Raw genomic sequence first — 13,943 nt, forward strand, 5'->3', positions numbered from 1 at the left:
GCCCCCCTCTGGCACGGCTGGCACCCCACAGCACGTGTGGCTGCTGGCAATGGGCCCTGCAGCTCCATAACCATGGGCTGAGCTTCTCCTTCCGAGCTGTGCAAGGGCCCTGGGAGCCCCAGGGATGGATCCCGTGGGTTCTCTGCAGCCCCCTGGCATGGAAACCTCATCCAGGTGGGCAACAGGGACCAGCACAGCCTCTGGGGCTCCTGCTCCTGCAGAGGGATTTGTTTCTGCAGCCAAGGTGTGCTGGGGAGATGAACCCTGGGTCCTGCAGCCCAGTGAAGTGAAATAATAATTCTTGTCTCTTAAAAATCAAGAAGATGCAGAGCTGGACACAGAGAGATACAGAGTGGGGCTTCAGAAAGTGCTTTCAGGGTTTTGGTGGGACAAACATTGAATCTCAGTGGCTCTGAAATGTGAGCCTGGTGTTCAGTGTTGGTCATTGGAAGTATCTGAAGTCAGCACTAAAGCAAAGCCCATTGTCACGCTTCTGCTGGATCCTGCTGCCTGCCATTTATTACAAGTCCCTCCTCCAACCAGTAAAACAGACTGAGAGACTTTCCAGACCACCATCAGCATGGACTGCTTCCAACATGAAGCCATTTTTGTGCAGACAAACAATATTTAGGGAAGATGCTTCAGAGACCTCAAAAACCACTGGAGTGGTGGACAATGCTGTTTTTCACAGCAGCAGGGCAGCTAGAGAAGTTTTCAGATGCTGGGAGTGGGACAAGAACCAGTGCTTCTTCACATTGCACATAATGAATCCAATAACTCATCATCAGAGAATGACACAGAGAAACCAAAAACCAATTCCAAACAGAGTTTGATAATATTCTAGGGACAGGGCCACCCTGGCATTAAACAAGAAATCTTTCATTGGGCCTCAAGCTCAGGAAAACTCCAGCTTTTCTTACAGGGAGCTCAGGTTTTAGCAGGAGAAGACATGCTGTGTTTATCCCTGGATGTCCCAGGATGGCTTCTCTTACAGGACAGCCCCCATCAGGCCCTGCTCACTGCACTCACTCCTTACACATCACATTAAACCACCCTTGCTTATTACTTGTTGTTTATTTTTCATAAACAACATACAACATGATTTTGGGAAGAGCTCAAGCAATTGTACCAAAACCTGGTGGAAGATGCCAGGTGGATGATCCCACACACCTGCAGGATCACACCTGCTCTCTGTGGCACCTCCTTCCTGGGGTTAGAGCTGGTTCCTGGGGCTGCTCCATACCAGGGTGCCACAACAGGAGGATGGCAAAAGGGTTCAGAGGACAGCAGGGCATCTGAAAAGCTGGGACAGGGCTGCTGGGTCCCTCCCTGTCTAAGTTGGGGCATTTTGCCCTTTGGGATGCTGCTCTTGTATAAGAAGAGGGACGACAATGCTGCAGCTCATTGAGGAGAGCACCTGCAGCATCCAAGGATGGCCAACACATTCTGCTTCGAGGTCACTGCACATTAATGTCAGCAGCATTGAAAAGGGAACAACTCTGCAAACCAGTCATCTGTCATCCCCTGACTCGTGGTCCTAAAAGCCTGGGGCAGAGTCTGTCCCCTCCCCACACTCCTGCTCCCCCCAGGGTAGGAAGCTGCTCTCCAGGGTGTGGGCAGGGATGGTGGTGCAGGGCCTGTGTGGACCCAGGGTGCAGGATCTCTGCTGCAGGGTGCCTGCCTGAGGCACAGACAGTCTGTGAAGCTGGACCTCAGTCCACAAAATCACAGCAACCCTGAGATCCCAGATCACACTGGCCTCAGCCTTTGTCTGTCAGCATCTGTCTGTTCCTGCCTCTCCCTCAGCTCCTGCCTTCCAACAAAATCCCTGGATTTCATTGGCTTTCCTACAGCAAGGTGCTGCTTCACAGCAGCCTGGAGACAGCCTTAGAGCTCAAAGCCTTCTGGATTTGTTTCTGCAACCAAGGTGTGCTGGGGAGATAAACCCCTGGGTCCTGCAGCCCAGTGAAGTGGAATAATAAGCATGGAGCAATCCTGGTCTAGTTGATGTGATTTCTCAGTTGCTGAGTCTAATTTTCTTAGAATTTATTCAGGGTGGTGAGGCCCTGGCACAGGTTGCCCAGAGCAGCTGTGGCTGCCCCATCCCTGAAGTGTCCAAGGCCAGGTTTGGGGCTTGGAGCAACCTGCGATAGTGAAGGTGTCCCAGCCATGGCAGGGGTGGAATGGGATGGTCATTAAGTTTGCTTCTAATCCAAACTATTTTGTGATTCTATGACCTTGCTGGTTGATGAGCCAACTTCTGGGCAGGCTGAGGACACTAATGAACATGACAAAGACTGCTCAGACCAGCAATGACTCAAGCTCAGGAGTGGATGGAGAACTGTCACCTTGCTTGGCCCTGCTGAGGTGGTACCAGGGCTTGCAGACACCAGCAGACACGGACACTCCACCTGCTGCCCACAGCAGTGTGGCTGGAACTGGAATAAATCCCAGCTCCTCAGAGGTGGGGTTTCATTTTCAGAAGTAGGAGGATTGTTTGTTGGCAGGGACCACGCCTGAACGACCAGAAAAATGTTGGGATCGGGTCCCATCACAGCAGGATCCTTGCACAAGAGAGCCTCAGCAGACACACAGCCCTCAGAGGTGCAGGCCTGTGCATGATAAAATGTCCCCATCCTGGGAGGCTGAAGTGACTCAGCCAGCACAGTCAAAGGGCTGTTATTGCTGGAGGCAACTGTGCCTGGAGCCCATGCATGGGGATTAAAGACATTCCAACCTCTGCACGTTCCTTTTCCCTCCCAAAGGGAGCGTCTCTAGGATGGGCCACACCATTCCCTTTATCTCAAAGCCATTTCTGCACTGCACAGCTCAGGGCTGGCCAAGAGCTAGGGGCTGTCTAGGGATTGCTGAAGCGTCCCAAGCCACCTCCAAACCTGCCATCCTGGGGCAATTTGACTTTTCTGGTGATGTTGTTTGATGTGTGCTCACACACCAGGTGAGTCAGCACCTGTCCTGGGCCTCAGGAGGTCCTGAGGCCACTGCTCAGGAGGAAAAGAGGAGGGGATGGTGAGGGGGGCACTGGGTAAGGCCCATCCAGGGCGTGTGGCGTGTGCTGAACAAGGCCACTCCTGTCCAGCCTACCTATTGATGGAGATAACCATGGGCAGGACTGGGGCAGGGTGTGCTGGGAGGGGATGGTCAGGCAATGCTGAGTGCACACCCCAGGCTGTGCTGGGCTGTGCTGGGCGGTGCTGGGGCAGTGATCACACACCCCAGGCTGTGCCGGGCAGGGCAGGGCAGGGCAAGGCAGGGCAGTGCAGTGCTCACATCCTGGGCAGTGCAGGACAGTGCTGGGCAGTTCTGGGCTGTGCTGGGCAGTGCAGGGCAGTGCTCACACCCTGGGCAGTGTGGGGCAGTGCTGGGCAGTGCAGTGCTCACCCCCCAGACTTGTCAAGCAGGTTGGGCAGTGCTTACCCCCTGGGCAGTGCAGTGCTCACACCCCAGACTGTGCAGGCAGGCTGTGCAGTGCTCACCCCCCAGGCTGTGCAGTGCTCATACCCCAGGCTCTGCAGTGCTCACACCCCAGGCAGTGCAGGGCTCACACCCCGGGCAGTGCAGTGCTCACACCCCGGGCAGAGCAGTGCTCACACCCCAGGCAGTGCAGGGCTCACACCCCGGGCAGGGCAGTGCTCACACCCCAGACTGTGCAGTGCTCACACCCCAGACTGTGCAGTGCTCATACCCCAGGCTCTGCAGTGCTCACACCCCAGACTGTGCAGTGCTCACACCCCAGACTGTGCAGTGCTCATACCCCAGGCTCTGCAGTGCTCACACCCCAGGCTCTGCAGTGCTCACACCCCAGGCTGTGCAGGGCTCATACCCTGGGCAGTGCAGTGCTCACACCCCGGGCAGTGCAGGCAGGCTGTGCAGGGCTCACACCCCAGGCTGTGCAGGCAGGCTGGGCAGCACAGGGTCTGCACACTCCCCCAGGCTGGCTGGGGCTTGCTGAGGAACAGAGTGCCAGGGTGGGCCTGCTGTGGGTGCAGGGTCTGCAGCCAAGAGGATGCACCCAGGCATTTTGCCCTCCACGTTTTGGGGTGAGGTTGTGGTTGCACTTGGAGTCTTTCCCCGTGGAGTTTGGTGTGGGATTCCTTCTTGGCTAGTGAGCCCTGCTGTTGCTGCAGCATGGTCAGCCAGGAGTCAGAGCAGGGGCACTCCTGGCTGTGCAGGGCAGCGTTTGGGGAGGGACACCTGAGCAACGGTGGCATGTCTAGGAAGCTGTGGCAGCACAAGTCAGCCCATGGCCAGCTGGGATGGGACCTTCCTGGCTGATGGAGCTCCAGCCAGGACACTTGGAGGTGAGAAGCACCCAGGCAGCTCATGAGGAGGTCTAGAAGGATGGAGAAGTTCCCAGTTTTCCAGATACTCTCATTAAGCAGCATATTCTGCCACCCTGGAAAGCTCCAAGGCTGGGAGAGCATGGACCCAGAAGCTGATCTTGAAAGGGAAGGAGCTTGCAGAGGGGTCAAAACAGCCTGTGGAGTGGCTTCCAATGATCCTGGCAATGCAGCTTGCACTGAGGAGCATCAGCCCTGTGGAGAGAGGTGTTCTGCAGCCCCCAGGAGAGCTGCACCCCCAAAGTGTCTGCACAGGGCTGGACCTGCCAGTGCAGAAAACCCCTGAGCAGCTGCTGCTGCTGCTGAGCACCCACCCTGTCAGCCTGCCCTGTCTGAGGGGGCTGAGGAGGCCCCTTGCCCTTGGCTGGCTCCAGGCTCCATGCATGAAGATCCCAGCCCATCCCAGCAGATGTGGGGCACGGTGTTTGGTTGTAGTGGGGCAGCTTGGCTCTTCCCCTGCTCCTTTCCAGGTCTCCACACACCTGCTTCCCTGGGTGTACCCCTGCATGGTTTCTGCACAGGCCTATCTCCATGGCCACTTTCCAGGTGGTTTTTGTGCACTGAAGCAGCCAGAGGAGGCAGAGCCAAGAATCTGCTCCAGGTTCCAGAACCTCTGGGATTCACTCCGAGGGCAGGGAGAGACCATCTGCACAGGCAGGTTGGTGGAGGAATTCCCAGGGTGTTTCCCATCCTTTTTTAAACATAAACTGATTCTCTGGGAAGACTGGGAAAGCACCAGGCCCCTTGACAGCCCAAGAAGCATGTGAGAGTTTACTTGTGGACCTGCACATGATTGCAATTAGCCCTAGGGCTCTAGGGCTAAAATTAAACTAGGAAAATTGTTTCCATCCCCAGATACCAGCCTGCCTCCTCAGGGGACCCCCCTGCCACCAGAGGGAAGATCTGTGACCCTGCTGTGAGTCAGCTCCTGAATTGCCCAGGTTTAGCTGGTCATGGCTGGGGCAGCCATTCCCAACTTGTCAAACCCCAGCCAGCCTGGGACACAGCACCCATGTGTACAAACACAACATCCTCAATATCCCTGCTGCCATCTACTCCAAAACCTGCTATTCCTTGTGTTCACTCGTATTCCCTGACTCCTTGCAGCAGCAGCTGCAGTGAGAGCCCATGGCAGCACCACATTCCACTGCAGACAGGCCAGGAGAACCATCAGAGTCTTTGGAAAGTGAAATGCTCCCAGTGATGTGGGGTCTGGTAGTGCCCCTGCTTTGATGGAGCGGGAAGTTTGTGAAATAAGAGGTTCATGGGTGGACCAGTCACTGTGAGCATCCACCCTCCTCCCTTGTCCTTGAAGGTCTGTGTCCATCCTCAGTCCCCTCTCCTCCAGGTTAAGTGACCTCAGCTGATTCATTGTTCATCACCAGACCCCCAGTCCTTCTCACATTGCTTTAGTGCTGACTTCAGATACTTCCAATGACCAACACTGAACACCAGGCTCACATTTCAGAGAGCCACTGAGATTCAATGTTTGTCCCACCAAAACCCTGAAAGCACTTTCTGAAGGCCCACTCTGTATCTCTCTGTGTCCAGCTCTGCATCTTCTTGATTTTTAAGAGACAAGAATTATTATTTCACTTCACTGGGCTGCAGGACCCAGGGTTCATCTCCCCAGCACACCTTGGCTGCAGAAACAAATCCCTCTGCAGGAGCAGGAGCCCCAGAGGCTGTGCTGGTCCCTGTTGCCCACCTGGATGAGGTTTCCATGCCAGGGGGCTGCAGAGAACCCACGGGATCCATCCCTGGGGCTCCCAGGGCCCTTGCACAGCTCGGAAGGAGAAGCTCAGCCCATGGTTATGGAGCTGCAGGGCCCATTGCCAGCAGCCACACGTGCTGTGGGGTGCCAGCCGTGCCAGAGGGGGGCGGGGAGGAGATCCCCAGGCAGGGGCAGAGGGAGATGAGAGGGGCAGGGAGCTGTGAGGGGCACAGCAGAGGAGCTGAGGGGGCAGGCAGCTGGGATTGCCAGAGTGCCAGAGGCTTGGAGGGGCCCTTGTGAGCACCGGGACCCCCTGTGCTGCCCAGGGCCCAGCTGAGCACAGGAGCTGCAGGAGGAGGACATGGCTGGGGGAGCCCCATCATGTCCCTCACTGCTGCCCTTACTCTTACAGTGACAGAGGAGCAGGTCAATGACTGCTTCTCCTGGAGGGGGCAGGGACCTGCCACTGCATTCCCCCAAAGACCTCACTCCAGTGGAGCCCACAGAAACTCTGCAGAAAACAATCAGAGCATGTCCTGTAGTGAGAGCCCATGGCAGCACCACATTCCACTGCAGACAGGCCAGGAGAACCATCAGAGTCTTTGGAAAGTGAAATGCTCCCAGTGATGTGGGGTCTGGTAGTGCCCCTGCTTTGATGGAGCGGGAAGTTTGTGAAATAAGAGGTTCATGGGTGGACCAGTCACTGTGAGCACCCACCCTCCTCCCCTGCTGGCTGGGCTGGTGCTCTGCACACCCCTGGGAAAGGTTTGGGGTCAGGGAAGAGCCAGAGAACAGCAGGACCATGGAGACTGGACAAAGCCTCTGAGATCACTGAGTGCATCATGAACCCAGCACTGTCTGCTCCACCATCACACCAAGCCCTGAGCAGGCACATGGTTTAGCTTCAGGCAGGGCTGCAGCCAGAGGGACAGGACAGCCCAGATGCCACCCTGTGCCCAGCCTGGCTGAGAGCAAGGCAGCTCATCCTGAGCATGAGGACACCAACCACGGGTCTCACAGCACAGCCTGGAGCTTGCCATGCAACATTTCCAGCTGGAAATGCCTTGATCCTCACTCCTCAAGCTTCTCAATGGAACATTTCCAGATGAAATGCCCTGATCCTCACTCCTCAAGCTTCTCAATGGAACATTTCCAGATGAAATGCCCTGATCCTCACTCCTCAAGCTTCTCAATGGAACATTTCCAGATGAAATGCCCTGATCCTTCACACCTCAAGGTTCCCAGTGCAACATTTCTAGATAAAATGCCCTGATCCTTCACACCTCAAACTTCCCAATGCAACATTTCCAGATGAAATGCTCTGATCTTTTACACCTCAAGCTTCTCCATGCTACATTTCCAGATGAAATGCCCTGATCCCTCACTCCTGTGCTGGCTCTGGGTCACTTTTGAGCCTGTCCCTGCTGCCTGTGGCCCTGTCCTGGGGCAGGAGGGCAGAGCTCACCCTCCCCTGCCCACAGAGCTGTGGGCTCTGAAGGGAGGCACTGCTCCAGGAAAGCTGCATTTGCCCTCACCCAGGCCTGACACAAACAGAATTGATCAAAAGCACCTTGAAAAGCTCCCGTCCCCAGAGCAGAAGGCTCCTCTTGTTGAAATTGGGTGGGAGAGCTGCGGTTTTTCCTCAGTTCCTTTGATTTGTTGCCTAATGCAGGGGATGGATAAATCTCTAAGCCCTGAGATTTAGGGCAGGATTCATACTTTACATCTTCAGAAGACGTAGTAAACAGCCTCATACTCTCTAATCCTGGGAGCAGGTTTGTACCTGCTCTCTCTGCATAAACTGGACCAGCTACAACAATTTCACATTGTGGCTGAGTTCAAAACATCCCCTTGGGGATGAAATGTTTATTGCAGAAGATTTTTAAGATGGTTCCTCAGGGAGAAAAGGACTCCCACCTCAACATCCTGCACAGACCCTGGGGGCTGTCACAGGGACACAAGAACAGAGTGACTCCATGAGCAGTGGGACTCCTTAGGAAGGTGTGAGTGTAGGTGCCACAGCAGAGCCAGCTCAGCTGAGTGGGGATTCCAAAGTTTCCAGAGGAGATTTGTCTCTCAGAGCTTCCCCACTGGGCAGCAGGGGTGGGTGCTGCCTGCAGTGACATTTATTGAGCAGGGTTAGCCTGCAATGGCCTTTATTGAGCAGGGTTAGCCTGCAGTGACATTTATTGAGCAGGGTTAGCCTGCAATGGCCTTTATTGAGCAGGGTTAGCCTGCAGTGACATTTCTTGAGCAGGGTTAGCAGATCCCTGATGGCTGCAGAGCTCCAGGGTCCAGCTGCCTCCACTGGCCCTGGGGGCAGGCTGGGGTCCCTCAGGTCACACTGCCCAAGGATCCCACCCACCTTTCCAGAGCCCTGCAGAGCCCTCCTGGGCTGTGAAGGGGTTTGTGGTGAGGGCAGCTGAGCTGGACAGAGCACAGGCCCCTTTCCCAGGTATCTGGACCTTGGAGTTGCTCCAACCCAGCCCTGACACAGCAGCAGAGCAGAAGGAGCCAATTTGGAGTCTGGACTCCACATCTGGGGGACACCACTTGAGGGGGGTTTGGTGAGTTTTATGCAAAATGGGAACCTCTGCAGATTCTCCCAGGGCACATTGTGGGCACACCGTGCCCTGGGGGGGCTGCTCACTCAGTGGGGTGGGACACAGCTCCCCATTGAGAGGGACACAGCTCCCCATTGGGTGGGGGACACAGTTCCCCATTGTGGGGGGCACAGCTCCTCACTGGGGGGGGGACACAGCTCCCCATTGGGGGGGGGTCCCCATTGTGGCGGCACACAGCTCCCCATTGTGGCGGCACACAGCTCCCCATGGGGTGGGACACAGCTCCCCATGGGGTGGGACACAGCTCCCCAGTGCCCAGGGGCACATTTGCCAGGGTGGGTTTAACAGCTGACCCGACACCTTGAAGCTTTGCATTCCCTCAGGATGGCTGCAGGTCCCTGCTCATGGCCAGTGCCAGGGGCTGGGGAGAGGCAGGGACAGGGATTGCCCTGCAGAGATGAACAAGTTACTTACAGGATCTTCAGGCTGTAGAGGCCAGAGAAAGCTTCCCCTGGGATCCTGGAGATCTGGTTTCCAGAGAGGCGCCTGCAGTGGAAAGAAGAGGCAGCCATGTGTCAGCATCCCTGTGATGACAGTCCCTGTCTGCAGAGGCTTCACCACCCCTCCATCCTGCACTGTCCCCTCCAGGGAGGCTGCAGCACCTGCAAGCTGAGCCACAACCCTGAGCTGGGCATCTTCCCCTGGTGCAGCCTGAGGAACAGCAAAGGAAATCCCAGCTCCTGCCAGACCTGAATCCAGCATTTTCAGCATCCAGAGACAGCTCATGGCTCAAAGCCATTTCCGGGATAGACACAGGTCCCCAGCACAGAAATTACAGCACAGGCTGTAAAAAAACCAACCCACGGACCCTGCTCCGTGCCAGGCCTTGGCAGAGAGACTGGAGCAGGGCAGAGCTGTTTCTGCTCATGGCAGGACTGTCCCTAAATCCTGCCTGGTGAATGAGGGCCAAAGGAGGGGAGAGGAAGCTGAAGCAAAGAGCAGCATCACAATGGAAAATGGGACATATCTGGGACATAGAGCAAAGAGCAGGGGAGAACATTCAGAACTTACTGAAAGAATTTATTGAAGGAAACCTGTGGGATTTACCATTGTACAGCATCACCTGATCTTAGAACTCAAAATTTAACAAGGCCCATAGCAGGCTGGGGAATTAAAAGGTATTTGCATTTTTCAGTGGCGTTAAAAACTGCATCACTGTTACCATCAGGACTCTGGTGAGGACATGTGGTTGAACCAGGACTGAAGTCCAGGACTTCTGAATCTAGGCTTGACCTAGAGAAGAGGTGACTTTTCTCTTTCTCCTTCTGTTTTGAGGACAAATATGGATGAAGTCCCAGCCCCCATCAGCCAGAAATCATAAAGACAGGTTCAACAACCTGATTAAGACCCTAAATTGCCACTAAAATTGGGCAAGAAACTTGTCTACTTGACTTGGAGTGGAATATTGCATCTCCAAAACAGAGACAGTGAACATCATTTGTGACCAGGCTCATCTTCACTCTCACAGAAAGTCCAAACCAGGCCCAGGAGGTTGGGCACAGACCTGGCAAAGGTATTCATTAAAGTTTTGTTTCTTTTTAGGCATTTTGTAGGGGAAGGAGACAGGTGTGGGGGCTGAGCAGTGCAATCCTGGCTGGAAGCAAAGTGCAGGGGAACTCTCGGGGTCTCAGGCTGCTCACAGTGACCCCGAGATGTGTTAGAAAGTCTCTTTTCCCAGCCTGGTGCTCGAAGAAGGAGTCAGAGCTCTTCATTTCTCGGTCCCCAGGTTGTTTATTGTTTCTTATCTATAAAATTCTGTCTCTTGTCCTGCCGAGGTCCGTCCAGCAGGACAGTTCCAGGCACTCTGCCTGCTCCCAGGGCAGTGTTATCTTTTTATACTAAAAACTACGTGTACAATATTTACAATTACTTCCCAATACCCATCACCTATGTTAGACAGTGAGCTTCTACTCTAAACCAATCCAAAAGTGCCAAAACATCACAGCAGAAGATGGAGGCCAAGAAGAAGAAGGAGAAAGGCTGGACATGCCCAGATTCCTCCATCTTGCCCCCTGAACCCCCATTCTAAAAACCCCAAAAATCTATTTTTCACCCTGTGATAAATTCACTATCATTCTACTTAAACTTCCGGGGCTTGTAATTCTTCACATAAGGTTGGTAATTGTTTTTTCCAAGGGCTAAATCAAAGGCACAGGGGTCTGGGGCTCTGTGTCAAGGTCTCTGAGCCCCTTGGGCAGTGGCTGGAGCCCTGCAGGGCAGGCAGAGGGATTCCCTGGGTTCTGACAGGGAACCAGGGCTCTGCAGAGGTCACCGAGGGCACCAAGGTGCTCTGGGCAGCCAGGCTCACCTGTGGCAGAGCCCGTGTGTGGGTGCCTGAGCTCTCCCTCTCCTCGGGAACCTGCAGAAAATCTCTCCCATAATGAGGCCTCTGACAGCATCAACAGCACAGGGTCGTCTCTTTAATGTGTGTGAGCAGGTTGGAACCTGCCTCCTGCAGCACATGATCCACCTGGCAGGCTGGGCTATTTGTCACTTAGGGGCTGTGATTTGGGGTAATTGCTGCTTTTGATTGCTGATTTCCACATGGGAGGGAGGGAGTGTTGTCCGGGAGGCTGCAGTGCTTGCCTGGAGGGGAGGTGTTCCTGCACGGCATCCTCGGCCTGCTCCTGCATCCTCCTCCTCCCCGGCTCTCTGTCCTCACCTCCCCGCAGCTCCGGGCTGCTCACACCTACTCCGGGCTCAAAGTGCCTCCCTGCTCACTTTCCTGGGTGTGTTTGAGTGTTTGCCAGGTCCCTGAATGGATCTGGGACCTCCAGGATTAGCAGGAGAGGAATGTGAAGCTTAAAGGGAGCCCCAGCTGGGGCTGCTGGCCTCAGAGGGTGCTGGGGAGCCCCAGATGCTGGTGGGACACTGCAGAGCCAGCTGGTGGCACCTCAGCACTGTGGGTAACACAGAACATAAGGGGGGAAATAACTCTGTGTTATTCTGAAGCAGATGCCCTGCTTTCCCTGGGTGAAATTAGAGGTTTCACAGGTGAATTTAGAGCCCCAAAGCATCCCCAGCCCCAGATAAGGCCCTGTGCCTCACTGCTGCTGCAGATGTTTCTGTCCTTGGCCATGTTGCACCAGACTGTGCCTTGTCCCTGGGCCACCTCTGGTCTCTGGCTCTTCTCTCCATGCCTTTTCCTCCTCCCTGCCACCAAGGCAGCCCAGCTCCTCTCCCCAGGGTTAGGGGTCCATGCCAGGCCAGGAGCAGGCACAAAGGGAGGCACCAACCACAACCACTTCTCTGAACTCACGTCCCAAGGCCATTGACAGTGTCACTGGGGTCCAAGATGGGCTCTGCCCACTTCTGTGCAGGGGCTGGGAGGTGGCACGTGTCTGTGATTGTGCACACAGGCTGAGTTTTCCCTTTCCTAGAGGGCTGCATGGCTGGGTGTGCACACAGGCTCTGGAGGTGTGGGGTTTGGGGGCTTGCCAGACCTCCAGGACAGGTGCTGGTGCTGCTGGGGGTGTTCTGGGTGTTCCAGGCAGAGAAGCACGGCTGGGCCACCTGTCTGAGAGCAGATCAGGAGTGGGTGAGCCTCTTGGGGTGTCCTGTCAAGGGCGAGCACTGGAAATGTGTCATAGAACCACAGAACAGTTTAAGCTGGAAGGGACCTTAAAGCTCATCTCATCCAACACCCTGCCATGGGCAGGGACACCTCCCACTGTCCCAGGCTGCTCCAAGCTCTGTCCAACCTGGCCTTGGACACCTCCAGGGATCCAGGGGCAGCCACAGCTGCTCTGGGTCCTGTGCCAGGGCCTGCCCACCCTCACAGCCAAGAATTCCTCCCCAATATCCCATCTAACCCTGCCCTCTGGCAGTGGGAAGCCATTCCTCCTTGTCCTGTCCCTCCATGCCTTGTCCCCAGTCCCTCTCCAGCTCTCCTGGAGCCCCTTTAGGCACTGGAAGGGGCTCTGAGCTCTTCCTGGAGCCTTCTCTTCTCCAGGTGAGCACCCCCAGCTCTCCCAGCCTGGCTCAAAGCAGAGGGGCTCCAGCTCTTGGAGCCTCTTCCTGACCATCCTTTGCTTCCATGCTGTTAACTCCTGTGCCATGGAGTTCACGTAAGAGACCCAAGACATAAAAATCTTCCTGTGTGTGACCCTTTCTCCGTCCATGGTCACTTGGCACTCTTCCAAGTGCTTGGTTCCCTCTGTCCCTCTCACTCAAACTCTCCAGAAATTCCCCTGCTTGGCAGACAGGCACCCATTGAATGTATCTGCAGAATTCAGATCCCACAGGAAATGCAGTGAAATGGTTCTTTCCTTTCCATTTAAAATGGAACAATAACATTTGAAGTGATGCTGCCAGTGTGACATCCTCTGAGACAGCTCCTAATTCACTCCTTCTGTGGAGAAGGCTTGGGTGAATAACCCCACCAAGGAGGACAGAAAGGCACTGCCTTTGCCCTAAGCACAGGGAAGAGGAGCTATTCTTGCATGGCTGAAATTCTGGTCCACATGGGCTCAGCTCTAGGCCTGCTCAGGGCTCTTTTTAGGACAGATTTGATTCAGTGCTATGTCCTGCTCTGCTGAAGTTTACACTGTGACATGGGGTTAGGAGAAAGAGGAAGCTCTGGATTTTAAGTAGCTGATAGAAGGAGGAGAGAAGGGGCAGGTAGAAGGGGAGGGTGACAGCTGGATGTGGCTGGCTTGCTTCAGAAAGCTCGTGGTGCATTTTAGATCCTGCCCCCCCGCCTCCCCTTCCACCACTCCCGTGATTTCTGGGAACATTCCTCCAGGCTTTGATCTGCATTCCCAATACACTCCAAGTTGGAACAAACTCATGGTTTACCACTGTATGGTTGCTGCTGTTCAGTTACCACAGGCTCAACCCTCCTGTATCTTGGGCTTCTTGGTCATGCTACAACTTCCATGGCACGCCCGAAGGCTGTGCTGGGCAAGATGGCTCATGTCAGGTGCTCAGGCAGCTCAGGGATGCTCTTATCACTCACATTAGGAGGCAGGAACGTTGCCCATTGGCAGGACAGGACAAACATGTGTGTCCATATCCCAGTGAAATTCTCCCCTTGCCAAACTTTTATTGAGCGTGTCGGCCGCCCCTTTGATCTCCTGCGCGGGGAGGTTTCTCAAGCGCTCACCCTCCCCAGGCAGTGTGCCCAGACACTCCATGCTCCTGCCTAAACTGTGTCATCATGCCAAGCCTGGGCCTTCCCCTGGGCACACAGGGGACCACAGGCCCCATGTCACGCCTGAGTTTGTTCTTGTGCTGCTGCAAAGCAGG

General features: G+C 55.1%; 1 protein-coding gene across 1 annotated transcript in view; it reads right to left on the reverse strand.

Moving 5' to 3' along the window:
• The window catches only part of LGR6 (leucine rich repeat containing G protein-coupled receptor 6), a 174,030-nt gene that overhangs the window by 89,766 nt on the left and 70,321 nt on the right, over positions 1 to 13,943 (reverse strand). The window contains 1 exon segment of the mRNA XM_031061749.1: positions 9,111 to 9,182. Coding sequence (XP_030917609.1) covers positions 9,111 to 9,182 — 72 coding nt within the window.

This window comes from Geospiza fortis, unplaced genomic scaffold, assembly GCF_000277835.1.
Source record: "Geospiza fortis unplaced genomic scaffold, GeoFor_1.0 scaffold26, whole genome shotgun sequence".
Classification (NCBI taxonomy): domain Eukaryota; kingdom Metazoa; phylum Chordata; class Aves; order Passeriformes; family Thraupidae; genus Geospiza; species Geospiza fortis.